This window comes from Chenopodium quinoa, unplaced genomic scaffold (assembly GCF_001683475.1).
Source record: "Chenopodium quinoa cultivar QQ74 unplaced genomic scaffold, ASM168347v1, whole genome shotgun sequence".
In the NCBI taxonomy this organism is placed as follows: domain Eukaryota; kingdom Viridiplantae; phylum Streptophyta; class Magnoliopsida; order Caryophyllales; family Amaranthaceae; genus Chenopodium; species Chenopodium quinoa.
In genome coordinates this window covers 9,719,844-9,740,543 of record NW_018745024.1, presented here as the reverse complement: position 1 = coordinate 9,740,543, position 20,700 = coordinate 9,719,844, and the positions used below count along the sequence as shown (strand labels likewise).

The following is a 20,700-nucleotide window of genomic DNA, read 5'->3' as shown; positions in this document are numbered from 1 at the left end:
AGCTGAATAAATGACCAATAATGTTTTAATAATTCTAATTAAGGAAATAATTTCTACGTTATAAATAATCTTAATTACTAAGAAGGATTCCAATAATTCTTATAAATTTCAAGCAAAGCTCATAAGGGTCGGTGACAAACCTCATGACTCGCGAAACCATCGTAACAATGAAAATGGTTATGATTTGTTTAGTTGTTTCTTCAATGCTTTTGGGAAGTGTTCTTGGAAGAACACCATCTCAACAACCTGCTCTAACTCTAAAGGTATTTGATTTTTACGAGTCCAAATATTTTTCTTTATTCATTTTCATTACGTAAATTAGTGAAAATAATGTGTCCCTTTTTTTTTTTTGTGAGGAAAGTGAAAATAATGTGTTTGATTTACTTTTAAGTTTTTTTTTATTTATTTTACTTTTTTCCCCCTAAAAATGAGTTTATTACAGTACCTTGACATATTTCTTAATTGATTAGGCTTCAAATGGACAACTTTACGACTGCATAGATTTCTATAAGCAACCATCCGTCGTTCGTCATTTGACAATAAAAAGTCATGTCTCCAAGGTATAAACTCTTTTTTTCCATATATCTTTCCATTTGTCATTCATGCACGCCATTGATGAATTAGTCTTAATTTATACTCCCTCGGTTTTTTTTTACTTGACACCGTTTGACTTTTACACTATTCATACACCACACTTTGACTCGTTTTTGTAAATTATAGATACGATAAAATATAGTCATGTCTATTAAAAAAAAATATAGTCATGTGGAATCTTGTTTGAATCGTCCCAATGTATATTTCATTAATATCCACTTTTTATAATTTTACAATGTTAATAATTAGAGATATTATATTAAAAACATGTGTTGGCAAGTGTGATAATAAAAATATGTAAAATATTAATTTAGAGTGCTTTTTAAATATTAATTTTTTATAATTTGTACATCAGATTGAAGATATTAATCAAATAAATACGTGTAAAATGTGAATTGTTGCATTGAAATAAAAACCGAGGGAGTATATATGGATTCATCCCAAAAAAAATTATAGGTAAAAATTAACATACTACGATGATGAATTTTTTGCAAATTTACAAACTTTCATATGTGACTGGCCATACTGTTATTTGAAAGAATAGTCGGGGTTACTCAGCCGGTCAGGGGTTACTTGGTCAAGGTTACTCGATTGGTCAGGAGTTTTACTCGGTTGGTTAAGAGTTACTCGGTCAGGGTTTACTTGATTAGGGGTTGCTCGTGTGTTAGCTGGCCACACACAAAAGTTGTAGTGCACAATTTTATACAAAGTATTGGTCCCATAAGAATAATTTTTCAAACATTTTAATCTGAACCAAACCAAAGACTGGTAAATTAGATTTCTGTTCCCGAAAACCAAATAGATCCTCTTCAATATGATCTAATTTTCTGGATCCAAACTTATTATTTTAATACGTGTAATTACTATTAAGCCTAATATGATCATACTTTTTCTTATGTGTTTGAGGTGTGTATACATGCAGGTAGCATCAACCTTAGTATCAACTACATTTGAAAATAAATCTAAGGGTATAGGACTCAAGAATGGTGGTTGTCCATCCGGCACTGTTCCCATTTTAAGAGCAAATGTTCAAAATCCCAGTTAGAACATTGTGTGAGTACTTAATCCCTATTAATTTTTGTGACATTTAGCACAAAATGTCTTATTTAACTCTATTCAATTTCTAAAGGCATATCTGAGTAAGGCCCTGTTCTAACTGAGCTGAACTGAGCTGAATTGAATTGAACTGAAATATATATTTTATAAGAGAAGGAAATTAGGAGCTAAACTGAACTGAACTGAACTGAATTTCAACGTATGAGAATGGGCCCTAAATATCCCTTTTATTTATTTACAATTACTATTCGTTTATATACTTTCTCTATTTTTTAATATATACTTGCAATTAGAGCTGGGTCTGGGTCTGCCCGACCCGCGGGCGACAAGAGCACGGTACCGTAGCGGCTTGACACGACATGAGTCCGCTAGCGGCATGGCACGACACAAGGAACGAGGGGTGGGCCGTGGGCGTGCCGTGAACAAAACCGCGGCACGAACTTTTGGCCCACCGACATGGCCCGCCAGCACGACCTATAATAATAAAAAAAATTATAAAATATAATAACAATAAATATAAAATTAATATAAACATAAAAATAATAAAAAGAACCATAATAATATATAAAGAACTATAAAAATTAAAATAATAAAGATATTAAAATTAATTAATTAATTATAAAAAAATGGTTTGGGCCCAACACGACCCGGCCTGCCAAGCACGTGGGATGTGCCGTGGGCTGAGGTGGTCCATTTGGTGGCCTGGCATGACCTTCCTCCTAGCACGATGAGACACGACCCGTGGCGGCCCGGCACGATACGATGCTCAGCTGTACTTGCAACACAATATAATTGAAAAGTTATTTTGAGATAAAGGTATACTATTTCCCTTATGTAAAATACATGGCCCACTAAATATCGTGAAAATGCGTGTCTGACAACTATTTAAAGTACATAATTAAAGAAAATTATTCGAAAGGTGAAAAAAGAGTTGATACACATACAATATTGTCCTTTCATACAACACCATTAGTAATAATTTAACACATCATCAAAATATGAGAGAAAATTAAAAGTCAAATATAAATTGAATTTAATGGAATTCGGGCCTATTATTATAGCCAATAAAAACATGAAAAATTAAAGTTGCATGTTGTTGTGTCGCCTTTACCATGTGGAAAAGACCTTTCTTGAGTTTCTTCCTTATTGTAGTTGGTGTTGCAATTTACAATAATTTTAGTCTACTTGATGGGCCAATTGACCATATTGGTATATAAGTTAACACCCTTATGACATATTGGTGTATAAGTTATTTTCGGCGACATTTTGGTATAAAAATTAACATGTGGCGACATATTGGTATATAAATTAATAAATTGTGACATTTACCCCTATTTTTTCTTCGGATGAAAGAGCATGTTGTATACTTCATAAATTTGTTTTAATTACTTTTGCAATCTTATTTTTTATCATAATATACTTATTCAGCACCAAATAATAATTTTTCCCTCTTCCCTTCCAATACAATAACTTTGATAAATCAATCAAATGATAAAACCCCAAACAACTAATAAACAATAAACAAAATCTCAATATTAGTTATTTAATTTCAAAACCAATTACTAGTAGACGCTAACTTTCATTATTACTTCATTTGTTTAATTATACCCACAACTTTGTAAATCAACAATATAATAAGAAAATATATATATATATATATATATATATATATATATATATATATATATATATATATATGAGTGTTTTTTTTAAAAAAAAAAAAAAAAAAAAAAGAATCTACCCTTGTGATGCTTCAATGACCAACGCCCTCAATACATTCAAGCTTATATCCCTTTGCTCAAGCTTTCCTATTCGTTTTCCCCTAGCTTCTTTCTCATCACTTTTGGGCTTTCAACTTTTTTTTTTTTTTTGGATTTTTACTTTAGAATTTTTTTAAATTAATATAAAAAGTAGAGAAAAGTACAAAAAAAAAACAAAATGTCAAATAAAAGTTATTAGCACTAAAATTAAGCGCGCGCGTGTATCATACGCATATCCTCCGACGAGAAAATAGGGGTAAATGTCGCAATTTGTTGACTTATATACCAATATGTCGCCAGATGTTAATTTTTATACCAATATGTCGCCGACAATAACTTTTATACCAATCTGTCATAAGGGTGTTAACTTTTATACCAATATGGTCAATTGGCCCAACTTGATGCATGTTGTTCCGTATTGGTGTCCAATGCATGAATTTTTCCTTTGAAATTTAATGATAAAAATTCTGCCTTTTAGAACATGATTATTATTTACTCCACTTGTTTTAAATCTTGAACTCAAGTTTTTTGCCAATTATATTATTGTAATTTTTTTTTTTTTTTTATTATTATTATTATTATTATTATTATTATTATTATTATTATTATTATTATTATTATTATTATTATTATTATTATTATTATTTATGAGTAATAATTTATTTATTATTGCTTAGTTATTTTGGCATTATATTATATGATTAGAAATTTTTACTGTATTGTTTGTTGATGCAGGTTGCTGTTGTTCAAACAAACATTGATGATTCAAATAGGAAATTCTTCAAATCAAATGCTGCCATGACCGTGTATAAGCCTCGAGTACAGAATGGTCAATGGTCTTCAACTCGAATTAAATTATTGAATGGTGTAGATAGTATCGAAGCAGGGTGGATGGTTTGTATATAATATCCTTGTCCTCCCTTTTTTTTTTTAAGGCGAAATATTACTTATCTAAATCAATCAATTAATCAAGCACTACCAAAGTGATTTGATCTATCTAAATAATATAATGTGAAATATAACGTGTCATTACTTTTTCTTCAATGTTTTCATTGTCATTTTATTTGTGGGTGTTTTTATTGTCACTTGTTAGGTTGATCCACATATGTTTACCGACGATGATGCCCATCTATATGCAAGATTTATAGTAAGTACCAGTATATATGTACATTGACTTATTAATTTTTTATCATTGTAATTACCTAAGTTTATTAATAAATTATAAAACAAATATTATGTTTGTTTATAGGCTGGACAACGAGTATGTGTCAATCATCAATGTGATGGTTTTGTTCAAGTGTCAAAAGATGTACCTTTAGGAATTGTCCCTGAAAAATATTCCGAAATCGGTGGGATCAATATACTTGGAATATAACTATTGAAAAGGTATATTTCTAAATGTTTAATCTCAATGTTTAATACAAAGTTTATTTCTGTGAATGAACATTGGATTGTATCGTTTAAGTTTGTTTAGCTAATCTATTCTCCTGTGTATATATTCCTTTTGTACATAGAATTATGAAGACGGAAATTGGTGGCTTATTCTATATGATGGAGTCGATAATTCAAATCCAGTTGGATATTGACCCAAAAGTCTATTTACAAGTCTAACAGATGTTGCAAACCAAGTTGAATGGGGAGGAGAGATCGACGATCCTGGGCCAACTAGCCCAGCTCCTGAAATGGGTTGCGGTAGGATGGCAGCTTATGATACAAGATATTCAACATTTTTCCGTAAAGTGACAGTTGATACTGATAGTTCTAAAAATGTTGAACCTCAAGGCACAACAAAAATCTTAAATTGTCCATCCTTATACCATGTTTTGGACGAAGGTTATCAGGGTGATTATTGGGGTCGTCTCATGTATTATGGAGATTACAACTTACGATAGAATATAATGTTCTCAATCCTCAATAAAATAATGTTATCAATTCAGTAATTGAATCGCCACAAGTAGGCGTAAATCCTAAACCATTGTTGACAATCCAAGTAATGTCGGACTTAATTCAAATCGTCAAAATTCCGCTCTCTTTACCATGATACAAAAGGACTTTTGTTTTTGTATCTGTTTTGTCTAAAACCACCCATTAAATGCACCATTTTGTCTAAAATCACCCACAAAAAAAAAATTGTTACTTAAGGCCACCTAAATTAAAAATTTTGTTATCAAATGCCACCTATCTCCAGAAATTGGACTTTGACTAAATTTTCCGGCATTGACCCTAGCACGTGCCTTGCACGTGACTTCCCCTTCCCCTTCTTCATATTTTTTCTCCTGATCATTATTCCTCTATTCTCTCCCCATATATTAATACCTATCCTCTCATCTTCATCATTCCATGGCTTTCTTCATCTTGTACTCCTTTTTCCCTTGTTTGTCTTTAATTTATTAATCAATTTCATGTTCTTTGTTTCCTTTTTGCCTCGAATTAAAGGAACCCAATTCGATCTTTAAATATGCAACAAGAGAATTTATAATATGCCATCATCACCGCCATCGACGACCATATGGAAACAGCAACGACAACGGAAACTACATGGTAGTGGTCGGCTGGTCGTTGGTCATGGCTGCCATGGATAGTTCGTTGCCGATCGCTTGTAAATCTAGTGTTTGCGTTTGATTCAATTTTGGGAGAAAAAATAACAAGGGATACAATAATTGAGGTAATTGAATTCCATTAAAGTGTATGCCGAGCTTGAAGTTCTGCATTGAAGCCACCACTATTTCTAGGTGGGGCTAATTTTCGGGTAGGGCTGCGACATGGGTAATGGAAAAAGGGGTTGATTTGGTGTGAGTGAGAGGTTTTATCAAGGTGGGGGTTGTTTACAATTAGGTGAGGGCCGGGGTTGTTTTGAGAGTGGAGGGGTTGATTAGGTTAGGTGAGGTGCAATTTTGGTGTAGGTGTGGATTGTTTTAGGTGCTGGTGGTGGCAAAGGTGTAGGTCGTGTTGGTGGTTCTCTGAATTCTCCATTGAAACGTACTTCTGAGTTCTTCATTATTGTAGCGTAGCGAGGGAAAAAAGGGTGGATTGCTGAACACCGTCATCCAAAATAATCGCCACCGCCAACATTTGGTGTGAGTGGACAACCATGCCCTTACTACTTCACCAGCCCTTACCCTCCTCGGCGACCCACCGCCCTTTCTGACCAGCAACAACCACCACTACCCTGACGGACGACCCACCGCATCCCACTCAATGACAACCCACCACCTTCACTCGCCGGCGAGAAGATGGTGGTTTTGTTTTATTTCCGGCAATCGCGATAACCGGAGCCCAAAAACGTTTACCCTTGGTAACCGGTTTTGAACTTCGGTTACTGTGCCTGAATGGTAAACGGTTACCAAGGTAATCGATGCCCAAAATCGGTTACCATGGCTGGTAATCGGTTTTTGGCTCCAGTTACCGCGATTGTCAAAAATAAAAAACCACCACATTCCCATCGGCGAGGGAAGGTGGTGGATCGTTATTGAGGGGGATGTGGTGGGTCGCCAGTCATGGTGGTGGTGGTCGTCGTCGCTGGTCAGGGTGGTGGTGTCAAGGTGTTAGTGATTGGTAGCAATAAGGAAGATAGTGGTGAAATACTAAGGGCATGGTTGTCCATTCACACTACATGTTTGCGATTTTGATAATTTTTGTTGGCGGTATTTAACAACCCCAAAAAGGAGGGCCGTAGGGACCATTGAACATCGCATAGATGTCAAGTGCTAGGTCAACGCCGGAAAGTTTGGTCAAGACCTCTTTATTTTCTGCCGTTGGATGGTATCTTATAACAAAACAAAATTTTTAATTTGGTAGTCCTAGGCAACAATTTTTATTGTGGTGATTTTAGATAAAATGGTGGATTTAAAGGGTGATTATAGACAAAATTTTCTATAATTTAAAAAATATTTATTTGTACAACATTCTTTTTTTGAATTGATTATTTGTACACACTTCACCATAATGCTTAGAACTCTTACTCTTCAACTTTTGTTAGCTTAGGGTATGTCTTGTTAATCTGATTTTCACTTATTTTAGGTATAATAAGTTTAGATAAGGAAAAGTAAGTTTTGATAGGAGTTGATTAAGTTCAAATTACAATTAATATAAGTCTTAATAAGGTCTAATAAGTTCAGATAAGTAAAAATCCGGTGAATTGAACATATATACCCTTACCTCTTTTTTTATTTTTATTTTTATTTTATTATTTTTTTTTTTACTTTCAATTTTCTTGATATTGGCCTTTCTTATATAGAACGTCTTGCCTAATTTGAACTTGGGCTATTTGCCTAATTTCAAAGCTATATTTGAAATTGGAGGGCCATTATTAGGGTTAGCTTTGTCCGGTTTCCAATCACCAAGTCTGCATTCTCGATCAATTAAGTGTGCTAGTTGTTTCATACATATCACATAGATACACGAAGAAAGAGGACCGCCTTGCCTAATTCCTCTCAAGATAGGGTGAAATATTCCATAGGCTCCCCGTTCCATAAAATACTGAGCTATGTTGAGCAAATGCACATCATAACAATATTAAAGCGAATATGTTATGGATTATCATTGATTGGTTGTTGCATACTATATTGATTACATTCTGCCATTTTTTTATAGTGTAATTTTTGTGGAAAATTATTTTATAGATTGGTAATCTTTTGGATTAAAATTTTGCACATACTTTTTTTTTTTTTTTTTTTTGAATTTGACAATTACCACCCATAATTGTTACTGTTATAGCAATTACCACTTATAGTTTTTTTTTTTTGAATTTTACCACCTAATATTTTTTTTAAAACATCAAAACTTCCTACCTACTTGACTCTCAACTCAAATTAATTGTGACGTCATGTGGGGCCTATTAACTACATACCTTTTCCCTCCTTTTCTTTCTCACTCGATTTATCTCATCCCAATGTATTGTACTCCTCACAAAACTGGGGAAAAACTTCAAATCGTGAAAAAATTAACATGAATATGTAATTTAATTTGATGTTTTTCACCAATTTTGAGAGGAGTACAATATAGGAGAATGAGAAATTGAGAAAGAAAGAAAGAAAGAAAGAAAGTGAGGAAAAAAGTAATTAATGAGCCCCACATGATGTCACATTTGAGTTGAGAAATGAGAGTCAAGTATGTGGGAACTTTTGATATTTGAAAAATAGTAGGTGGTAAAATTTTTTAAAAAAATAATATAAAAATGTAGATGGTAATTGCTAAAACAACAATAATTGTAGGTGGTAATTGACTAATTGTCATAAAACCCTTATTTTTTTTAGGAAAGAAATTTGCCCATACTTGACTAGTGGTGGATTGCTGAAAATAAAAATTGAAAAATGTCTGTAGCACCACATTCTAGAGCCCATTATCAATTGAACAGAGGATCGATCATGGAGATCAATTGATGGAGGGATGGTTAGTCCCTCCATCTTCCCCACGAGTGGCGTGGGTTCGATTCCTCATCCAACCTCTTGTGATAGGAGGTGGGCCCCCCGTATCTTACCTGTAAAAAAAAATTATCAATTGAACAAAACACGGAGGAAGTACTTCTTACCTACAAACCTACTACAACTACCTATTCTATAACTTCCACTATACAATTTCAATAACTTCTAGAATTTGTTATAACTTCCACTATTATATTTACAAGGAAAAATTAGAAATAATAATCTCAACTTTCATCAATTTAGTAGAATAATCTCAATTTTGGGGGGTCTTCTTTTTCTTTAATCCCATATACTGGTTACCGGTTGAATGGGTTGATTTTTTTTTTTGTTAAAGTGACACGTGTCACAAAATAATTGGTTAATTTTTTTTAAAAAAAAACACTAAAAAAAAAAACCACCAATCAAAGCCCCAACCACCCAGCCAGCCACCTCCCTCGCTGGACCACCAACCTTCCCCCACCATTAGAGTCGTCGCTCCAAGTCAAACCACCATCACCCTCCCCGAACTCCCATGCCACCAGCCAAACCCCAAAAAAACTACCAGCCCCACTTTCGAAAACCCCAAAAACCACCGGCGAAAATCCTTCAAAACCACTTTACGCACTCCCGAAAAAATTGCTTGCAATTTCGGTGGCTGTGACATCGTGGATGCGGTTTCGTGGCTGCGATTTTGTGGCTGCGGTTTCGTTGCTGCGATTTCGTGGCTGCGATGGTTGCGTAGGCAGGAAAACGGCGACTGGGCTAGGATGTGGTGGTGGAGACGCGGCGGGCTGGGATGTGGTGGTGGAGGTTATGGTGGATCGGTGGGGTGGCGGTTGGGCTTCGGTGGTGGACGTTAGGGTGGATCGGTGGAGGAAGGAAGCTGGGTAGCTTTCTATTTTTATTTTATTTTTTTGTTTTTTTATAATTTTTTTTAAATTTTTGGACCAATCAGAACTTGACACGTGTCAAGTGACCTGATATAATAGGTTATTGTCTTTTGTTGATCGGTTTGGGGTTGAAGAAAAAAAGAACCCCCAAAATTCGGATTATTCTAGAATAATCCAAAGTTGGGATCATTCAACCAAAATGGATGAAAGTTGGGATTATTATTTCTAATTTTTCCTATTTACAATATCAACACTAATGATCTAATATAGTACTTTAATATTAATTAAAATAATAAATTATTGGTAATAATAATTATAAATTAATTATTAATTATTTACAATAAGTTTACAATAATTAGTTATAATTCAAATTAATTACTGGTTATTAATTAACAATAATTGAATATAAGTTATAAATTGATAATTATCAATAGTAATATACTATAAATTACTAATATTCTCCATTTTAATACTAATTATTAAAAACTAATTATTGAATAATAATATAATTAATTATTAAATATTAAATACTAATTATTAATTATAAATTGTTAAATACTAATTATTAATTATTAAATACTAATTATTAATAGTTAATTATTAAATACTAATTGTTAAATACTAATTATTAATTATTAATTGTTAAATACTAATTATTAAATATTAAATATTAATTATTAATTATTAATTATTAATTATTAATTATTAATTATTAATTATTAATTATTAATTATTAATTATTAATTATTAATTATTAATTATTAATTATTAATTATTAATTATTAATTATTAATTATTAATTATTAATTATTAATTATTAATTATTAATTATTAATTATTAATTATTAATTATTAATTATTAATTATTAATTATTAATTATTAATTATTAATTATTAATTATTAATTATTAATTATTAATTATTAATTATTAATTATTAATTATTAATTATTAATTATTAATTATTAATTATTAATTATTAATTATTAATTATTAATTATTAATTATTAATTATTAATTATTAATTATTAATTATTAATTATTAATTATTAATTATTAATTATTAATTATTAATTATTAATTATTAATTATTAATTATTAATTATTAATTATTAATTATTAATTATTAATTATTAATTATTAATTATTAATTATTAATTATTAATTATTAATTATTAATTATTAATTATTAATTATTAATTATTAATTATTAATTATTAATTATTAATTATTAATTATTAATTATTAATTATTAATTATTAATTATTAATTATTAATTATTAATTATTAATTATTAATTATTAATTATTAATTATTAATTATTAATTATTAATTATTTATTATTAATTATTAATTATTGATTATTGATTATTAATTATTGATTATTGATTATTGATTATTGATTATTGATTATTGATTATTGATTATTGATTATTGATTATTGATTATTGATTATTGATTATTGATTATTGATTATTGATTATTGATTATTAATTATTAATTATTAATTATTGATTATTGATTATTAATTTTTAATTATTAATTATTAATTATGTCAACAAGCCAAAAGCCATTAGCCAAAAGCTGCTCCAACTAGCTTTTGGCTTTTGGCTTAAAAGCCAGCTTTTCAGCCAGTTAAAAAAGTCATTAACCAAATATGTTTTTTGGGTGTTTGACCAATTTGAAGAAGCCAAAAGCCAGCTGAAAAGCTGGTTTCCAAACACACCTTTACCTCAAAAAGTAAATTTTAAATAAAAAATGGGTATGCTCTAGTGATATTACTCTAAATTTTGAGTTGCAATTACATGGAACAAAAGTCTGACAGAAAGGAAGAACAATGCTTATACAATTACCAAAGTGCCATTATTAATACGGAAGTATTGCTGACCGTCAGATTTAATTGATCGTACGGTTTAAGATGTTTCTCACGCCTTTCACCTTAATTGTACTTCTCACCTGACCAGCTGAGCCTATACTCTGGCGTTATTACAAATTTACAATATTATAGTGTAATAACAGATTTAATCCTAAGCTGTTTTCGAATTTCTCGGGGAAAAACCGTTGTTCTCGTAACAAAAATCGATGAGTAGTACTCCGTATGAAATTGAAGAATATATCGGGGATAACCTTATCTTGATGTCATTATTAGAGTTGCTAGCTGCTAAGGATTGTTCATACAAATGAATTTTAAAGTTTGTGAAAGAGAAAAAAGGTTTATTTTCGACCTTCTCGTAATGTTCGATATGTTCGTTAAGAACAGAGAAAAACTTGCTTAGTACGAAGTATTATTGTTTGATAGAGTATGTATACTATAAATACAAGATTAAGCTAGCCTTGGACGACCCTGGGCAAAACGTAAGAATGAGGTATTAATTACAGAAATATTCATCTCCTTAAGCATAATTTGACTTTTGCTAAGTTGGTGAATTGCATTATTTCTATAATTTGTGGTTTAATTTAAGGATAAAATCTTTGAGCTCACCATATTTTTTTCCCCTTCTCATATTTTTAAAGTTTTTGATTTATTTCACATCATACAACCTATTTAGATTACACATAAGACTAATACTTATAAATTTTGAATCCTTTGCTATTTATTTGATATCACTCTTTATATATGTATTTGTTACTGTTTTTTATTAACGTAATTAAGACATACCTACTATTCTTTTATTTTATTTTAACACTGTTATTTATTTTTTAATGCCCACATTGTTTTATTGATTTTTTCCATCTCATTTTTTTTTTTTTGGATTATCTAGAATGGAGAAAAATCATATAACATATGTTTGACATATTTTATATCGGTTAAGATCCGCTAAAGTCGTTTATTTATTAACACTCTTGACACAGCAGTTTAGTATTTTTATAAATGGCCTTTTATTTTAGGGGCGACTATGATAAATAACATATAACTCATATGTCACATCATAATTAGAAGGAAGGTGTAATACTCGTATATCCTATTTTTATTGGCGCATCCGATCCAATTAAGACAATATGTTATAATTTTAGCCTATATAGGGATTGAACCTACATTTATGTGCAAGGCACATTGCTTTCCATTTGAGCTAATATGCTTTTACAATAAAATAAATCATTCATAATAAAATAAAATTCATTCAACTTTTACATGAACAATTCAATTTATACTGCACATCTACATTGAATCTCCACACGGGTACTCAGATAAACCTTAAGCTTGCTAAGGTAACAAACCATATTAGGGAGATTTTGTCAAGAATGATGTAGAAAAAATTATGTAGTATAGGCAAGGTAAAATTAAATTCCAAATTAAAGCTATTGATATGAATTCTACCTTACTTGTATAATAATTATTTTTCTAGAAAAGGAGATGTAAAATCACCACAATAGTGTTACGAAACTAATCTGGCCAGTAAATTTAAAAAAATGTTTATGATTTGTAAGTCGCAACAATCGCAATCTATGAGCTTTTGATAAATAACTTTTCACAATGATATCATAATACAATTTCAATTATATAATTCTCTTAACATCAATTTCTATATTGTTTGGATCAACAACTTTAATTGTTCAATCTCAATTTTTCATTAATCCAAACATAACTTAATGAGCTTTGTTTCTATTATAATACATTAGTAATATATAAAATCAAACCATGTAATGGATTGATTCATATTTGGAAACACAAATTAGGGTTTCTGTCTTTCTGATCAATGATGGGAGATGTTAATACCGAGGAAATCTATCAATTACCTCAATTGATCGAACATTCAAGCTAAGGTTTTCGAAGGATTGTTCCTTCAAATTACCATTAGCTTCAAGCGTCAAACTTGATACCAGTAAAAATTTATGGAGAAAAAAAGAATGAGAGAGAAAGAGATGGGAGGAGAGCGTACAATCAGGGTTAAAAATCATTAAAGAGTTATTTTACTTTTTTTATTTACATATATATATACTTTTACAGTACATAACAATACATGACTTTTACGGTACATATTAATATACGTCATGTACTGTAGACTCTCACTAAATTATTACTCATCGAGAATAACTTTTGGATTTCTATTCAAATAACAACGATAAATGGTTATAATAACGATAATGAGTATTATTAAACAATATATTGCCCCTAAAAATATAAGGATTTCCTCCTTTTCTTTTATATGGTGACCTTTAACCGGAGAAATTGTTAGAGTTTTCGTCATTGTTAACTAGAAAAAAAATCGAGTTAATAAGTCAAATTAATAAGTCAAAATTTGTAATAGAGACACAAATAGAATCTCTTTGCAAAACTTTTATAACATACGTCGTAATTCTTAATATTACATGTGACAAACAAAAAATGAGGGAGTGTGGACAACACTTACAAAGTTAAAAGCGGCAAAAGAGAAAGAAAGAATTCCGAAACACAAACTTCAATTCGTACTAATAGCTAGCCTGGCCTTAGACTAATATGCCGTCTACAAAACACTATTTGAAACGATGATGCTTGATCAAGACTTAGTTGGTTACTCTGTTTTTCTTTGCTAGCTTTGTTTCTGTTTGTGTTTTCTTTTGTTCTGTTTCGTTTATTTGTGTACTGTCCCCACTCTTTCACCAAAAAAAAAAAAAAACATACTACGCGTCTACGCCCAATACCCATATATAAAGACTCCAATATGAAATAACACCAATTAATACACCATGTGAAAATTATTTTTTATTAGTGTATTACAAGTGTCAACTTTTATTTCGCCTATGTGTCGATGCAGGTTGTTATTCAAACAAACATTGCATTATTGCATGGATGGTGTGTATGTTTCCCCTATCCCTTTTTTTTTAGCCAAGATTATTATTATTTAACTAAATTAAGGAGTACTAAACTTGTACACTTGTTCTATCTTATAAAAGTTGTACACTTTCTTTTTTGGTGAAAAAGTACACTTCTTTAATACGAAATACTTTGTTTCATAACTGCTTTTCCTTGGGTGTTAATTTAAAGGTGGCCAGCGAGCCGTGCCTGGTCGTGCCTAGGGTGGCTCGTGCTGGGACGTGCCTAGTTTCTGGCGGGGCGTGCCATGTCGTGCCACCTTTTGGCACACCCTAGCCCACGACATGGTACAACACGACACGACCCACGTGCCGACATGTCGTGTCGGTCCGGGCAATGGGCCGCCCCGTGTTTTTAGATTTTTTTTTAAAATAATTTTAAAATAATTGATATATATTTCTTTTGAACAACTTTGAAAATGAATATATTTAAATAAGTTTATTATTTTATGTTTATGTTTTTGTGTTACTTATTAGTATATTACTCCGTATTATTTAGCAAACAACAATGCATATAATTAAAAATTTAAGTGCGATAACACAAAAATTGATGAATAACTTATTTTATTATATACCGGTACGATAAGTCGATAATACAATAATTTATAGTGATAATTAAAAATCGTACATTAATTAATGAGTACCTTAATTTTATTATACGGAATACGGGATTCGATAATACAAAAATTGTACAATAGTATGTAATCTACGGAGTAATTATTCTTCTTCGTCTTGGTCTTGGTCTTCTTCTTGTTCAAGTTCATCAGCCAATTGAATTGATTGAGTATTAGTAGAACACGACGTTCATTCGTCGTTGTCATTTTCATCATAAGTGCGATATTGACACCGAGTTTTGGCATCCAACCAATCGTTGAAACAAACGCACATTTCAAGCTGAGTTAGATCTTAATAATAATAATAATAATAATAATAATAATAATAATAATAATAATAATAATAATAATAATAATAATAATAATAATAATAATAATAATAATAATAATAATTGAAAGAATTAGAGAATTCAAGAATTATATGAGATTTTTTTTTAGTAGTAAAGTTTATTAGAGAGTGTCAGGCGTGCCGCGGGTGTCGTAATGCTAGGCCGTGCCACGGGCCGACTGACCTTGCCACACGTCGTGCTTGTGCCGTGTCTATTTTAAAAAATTTAGTTCACGACATGGCCCACGGCCCACACCTGGCCACCGTGACGTAATTATATATCCCTATACTCTAGTGTATGTAGCTCTTCCTACACTCCCTCTAAAACGATGCGTTTAGCCTCCTATTAACCTAGTATCTAATAAACCCATCAAAATGACACGCTTCAATTCATAAAACCATCGAGATCGCTCGTCGACAATGAGATTTCTAGCAAGTAATGATCTAATAACTGAACACTCCCCAAATTACCTCCATGGTTCTGCATTCCAAAACCTTCAACGCTAAAGTCGTCGTCGGCGACGATGGCGGAGATGAATAATCGATTAATCGTGTATGTGACTTAAAAGTGTGTGATTTGTTCTTCTACTAGTCATTTCCATGGAAAATTCAATCAAAAAAAAAATTTCATTGATTGAATTTCCCATCAATTTTAGTCCCTCTTAAATTTTTTAGTCTCTAATTCTACTTTCTCTTTTTGACAATTATCATAAGCATAGTTGCTTTCTTTTTCTTTCCCAAATCATGAAAGAAAGTTTATTAAAGAAGTTTTATTTTTATTTTTATATTTATTAATGTTCATTTTCATATTGATAAATGATCACTTTATTTAATATATATTTATTGCGATATTGATATATACATAGTGTGTGTTCATTTTCGTATTTATAAATTAAATGTTCATTTTCTTATTGATAAATGTTTATTTTTGTTTTGATAAGTTTATTATTTCAATTTTGATAGACATTCATTCACGTTTTGTAAATAATGTGTATTGATTGTTACAAATCATACCCTTTTTTATCTATAATATGGAGTAGTAAGTAATTAAGTATATGTAGTACTTACAACTTAGCTTGCTTAGCTTATATCGTTTGTATGTCACACCTAACATAAAAGTATGTTTTATGCAAGAAGTATGATACTAAAAACATTGAGTAGAGAGCTTTATATGTTTAGCCACATATATTTTTTATTGCTCATTAATTTTATGCCATGTTCATTATCATTCCAATAATATATGCTCATTTATATATGAGTACATGCTCATTTACATATTATGTTGATCATGTCAGTTTCTATACTCTTTTAGCCAGGTTCATTTTTATGTATATATTGTTTTTTTTAATATTTTTTCATGTGTTATTTTTCCCCATATATATATATATATATATATATATATATATATATATATATATATATATATAATGATATTCTTATCAAAATCTTTTGCTCATTCTCATGTAATATAAAATTATTCGCTGTTGCTAAAAATTAATTGTTCCACAATACAATGAACTTGAATAATTGTCTTCTTTAAAATTAACAATTATACCAGTAGATCACATATTAGATTAGATAGTTTAGACCACATCCTATTGATAAAAATAATGTTGAACAATACAATATGCAACACTAGTCCAACCAAATTACTTGACTATATGAGAAAGTCTTGCCCCTAATCATACGAATCACATACTTTGAAAAATCTAATCATCATATCTTCACACTTCAACCGATTACTGTATACGTAGCAAATTCTAGTCAAATTCTCCCTCTGTCATTTCTATTTTCTATTATTTGGAAAAACAAATCCTCCGCCACACCAATCAACATCCACCACGTGTCCATTTGATATTTTTTGTTCCTCCAAATTTTTCCAAAACTGAATTTTCTAACTCACTCTACACGATGTCATTAGCCCCCTCGATGACCTCGGCCCCTGACCTGCTCCCCGACCGGCCAACGCAGCCTGATTTCATCAGGCGTTGACTCATCGGGTCGGGGAGCAAGGTCATCCCGACAAAACGGGCATGTATTGTGATCCGCTAACCAACGGTTCACACATTCATAGTGGAACACATGCTTACATTTTGGTAGCATACGTAATTTTTCATCCTTCCCAAACTGGCTCAAGCACACCGAGCACTCTAAAGAGCCCTTATTGAGCCCAAGGTCGGACTTCTCCGAGTACATAAACACGGGAAAAGACTCGAGGACAGATGGATTGAGTCCGCCGCCTTGAGCCTGTTGGGTTGTTGTTTCACTAGCCGACCACCATTGGTAGCGGTTCAAACAACTACGAACTAATACACAGTAGACAACAATTAACATCACAACAAACGACCCCACTAAAAACCCCTTGTTCCAATTTGGTTCCGAGGAGTGGAAAACATGGATGGATTGTGCTCTTACGAGTAAACGAGGTTGTGACAAATAAAAAAGGATTAATGTGATGAAGAAGCCGGATGAATGTTTGCAAAGCAAGAGCATGTTGAAGTAATTAGTAAGTTTCAAGGAGATTGTACTATTATGCCCATATATAACAAGGTACGCGTATATATATAAATTAAAAGCATGCTTAAGGAAGTAATAATACTCATACTAGTATAGACTACTGTTTCAATCGATTCTAGAATAAGGATCAAGTACAAAGTCAATGTCAATGGTTAGTTGATTACGTTTATAATGAATCTATTCAAATAATAGTGGTAATATTTGTCTATATAATTGGAATAAAAGTGAAGAAATATATGTTATTCTTCGAGAACGTCTAATATACTTCATATGATGACAATCATTGCAATGAAATTTCTAATAAAACTCCAAAGTTTAGTAGTTTGATGTTAGTCACGTTACAAGTTAGTCCATGGCGATGAATTTTCAATGGGATGGAAGGCTTTGACCGTTTAAGTATTCAACAAAGACTTTTGAGTTTTGACTATTCTTCAAGGCTTACTTTAGAGAGGGTACCACCCAATATTTTATCAATTGGGAAATTACGTGTTTCTCATAGTTAGAAACGAAAGTTGTTTCTCATAGTGAGAAACGAAATTTGTTTCTCATGGAGCATTTTGGTGAATAAATCAACAACGTTTTCATTATTGTGGGCTCTGCAGTTGAATAAAGCTGTTGGTTTATTTACGAAAATGCTATATGAGTAACAAAATTTGTTTTTCGTCGTGAGAAACTGGGGCATCCTCCAATCAATTTTGTAATCTTGGCTTGATTCTATTAGAATTTTATGAGCCACAAAATTGATCTTACATCCCGCTAATATTATTATCCATAGATTCAACACATAATTGTGAGGAAACATTCTTGTATTCTTCCGGGAAAAAAACGCACCTTCTCGTACATAATATTTCATGTTCATGTACAGAACATATGAATGAAGAAGGTGCATTAATGTTCCTTTTTTTTTTTTTTTTTGAAAACAAGGATGCTTTACTACATTAGAAGTTAAGAGTTATTACAGACCATAGAATTGTTAACTGGGACATCACCAGCGACAATAGAGTTAGAAATTACAGATCCAGTAGTTTGATCTAAAACAAAAGCAGCCATACAACCCTCAGTAGGGGAATGCAAAATACATAGTTGATCCATGGCTTCCAGATTCCTTCTCGCGTCCTTTGCAATCAAGTCTGCTACAGCATTTGTAGTCCTTTCCTCAAAGCACAATTCCAGAGGCTGGAGCTCCCTGAGCAGGTCCCTGCAATTTACAAGACATGTCGGGTTATTTGCAAGACTCATATCTGACATAATCTCCTCAACTGCCCGTTTTGAGTCAGTGCTGAGAATCACGTTTTGCCAGTTGTGGAGTTTGATCCATTTTAGGCTCAGGAAAATAGCTTGCATCTCCGCATCATAGGCTGAGTTAATAAAACTCTTCCAAGAGAAACCTTCAATCCATTCCCCCTTAAAGTTTCGACACACAGCAGCACAAGCAGCAGGGGAGTAAGGCATAGTAAAAGAAGCATCGCAGTTGATTTTGAGGTAGGTCGGGGGTGGAGGGATCCAGGCAGGTAGTGGGGGCTTTAGACTTTGTAAATTGGAGTTTTGTGTGAAAAAACACTCAGAAGCAGCCCAAATGCACTGGTTAATTGATTGAGAAAGGGGGATGTTCTTTTTTTTAAATAGCCAAGCGTTTCTTCTTAGCCAAATGTGCCAGAGAGCAGCGGGGAAGATAGCATTCCAAGGGATAGCGAAGGAGTGAGGAGAAGATAGTTGCAGATTTGAGGCTAGCCAGAATCTCCAAGAATGATCTTGGGAATAGGCAGCATGGGGTTTAATGGAGTCCCAGAACTCAACCGCTCTTGGGCAGGTAATGAAGATATGGGTGCAGGACTCTACACATTGAGGGCAAAAAGGGCAGAAAGGTTGAAAATGACTAAGTCTGAGGTGAAGGTTTTGGTTATTTGGGATTCTTTCCCAAGCTAAAAGCCATAAGAAAAAACGCACTTTAGGGTAGGTGGTGGCTTTCCAAATGAGATCCCATTTGAAGGGAAATGGAGGGGCAGAAAGTTCCAAACTGTGAAGGACTGACCTAGCTTTTGAAGAGTCAAATCTACCTTTAAAGGACCAGTCTGAAAAAGATGTATCAGGATTTGAGGAGAGGGAGATGCTGCTTATGAGCACAAACAAGGACTCGGGGATAGGAAAGGAAATTTGAAACTCTAGCTGGAGTCTTGAGTTAAGGTGAAGGTGGGAGAGTGATAGCTCAGAAGCAGACAATGGGATTGGTCCAACTACCCAGTCTCTAAGAGATTTGTGGAGGAGCCATCTGTCATGCCAAACATTTATAGAAGTACCATTACCAACATCCCACATAATGCTTTTCTCAAAAAAAAGGCCAGCTTTGTCCAATTCCCTTCCAAATGAAAGAGCCATTTTTGAAGGGAGTTGGATTGTTCCTGTTCCCTATATATTTCTCTCTTAACAACTTAGCAGCCCACCCTCTTTCATTATAGAGGGACCAGCATAGCTTCGCAAGAGCTATGAGGTTAATATGCTCATGGGTAGAAAACCCAAGGCCACCCTCATCTTTAGGAGAGCACTCTTTCTTCCAAGCAATCCAATTAATTTTCTTGGAAGATCCCTCACCATTCCAAAAAAAGTTTGAGCAGATAGAATCTAGCTTATTTGATATGGATTTTGGGAAAGAAAAGGTTTGCATATAATATCTTGGAATTGCTTGAAGAGAGGAATTTATAAGAACTGCCCTTCCTGCCTTTGTAAGAGACCTTGCTTTCCATGAGGC

General features: G+C 32.1%; 2 protein-coding genes across 2 annotated transcripts; one reads left to right on the top strand and one right to left on the bottom strand.

The window, feature by feature from the left end:
* The first annotated feature begins 167 nt into the window (after window positions 1-167).
* On the top strand, window positions 168-5,302 carry LOC110708921. Its single transcript, XM_021887147.1, has 5 exons — window positions 168-263; window positions 4,146-4,304; window positions 4,504-4,557; window positions 4,660-4,759; window positions 5,025-5,302. Exons 1-5 carry the CDS (start codon window positions 168-170, stop codon window positions 5,300-5,302), a joined length of 687 nt encoding a protein of 228 aa, XP_021742839.1.
* A 13,597-nt stretch (window positions 5,303-18,899) lies between these two features.
* Window positions 18,900-20,330, bottom strand: LOC110708920. Its single transcript, XM_021887146.1, has one exon. It carries the CDS (start codon window positions 20,328-20,330, stop codon window positions 18,900-18,902), a length of 1,431 nt encoding a protein of 476 aa, XP_021742838.1.
* Between the last annotated feature and the right edge of the window lie 370 nt (window positions 20,331-20,700).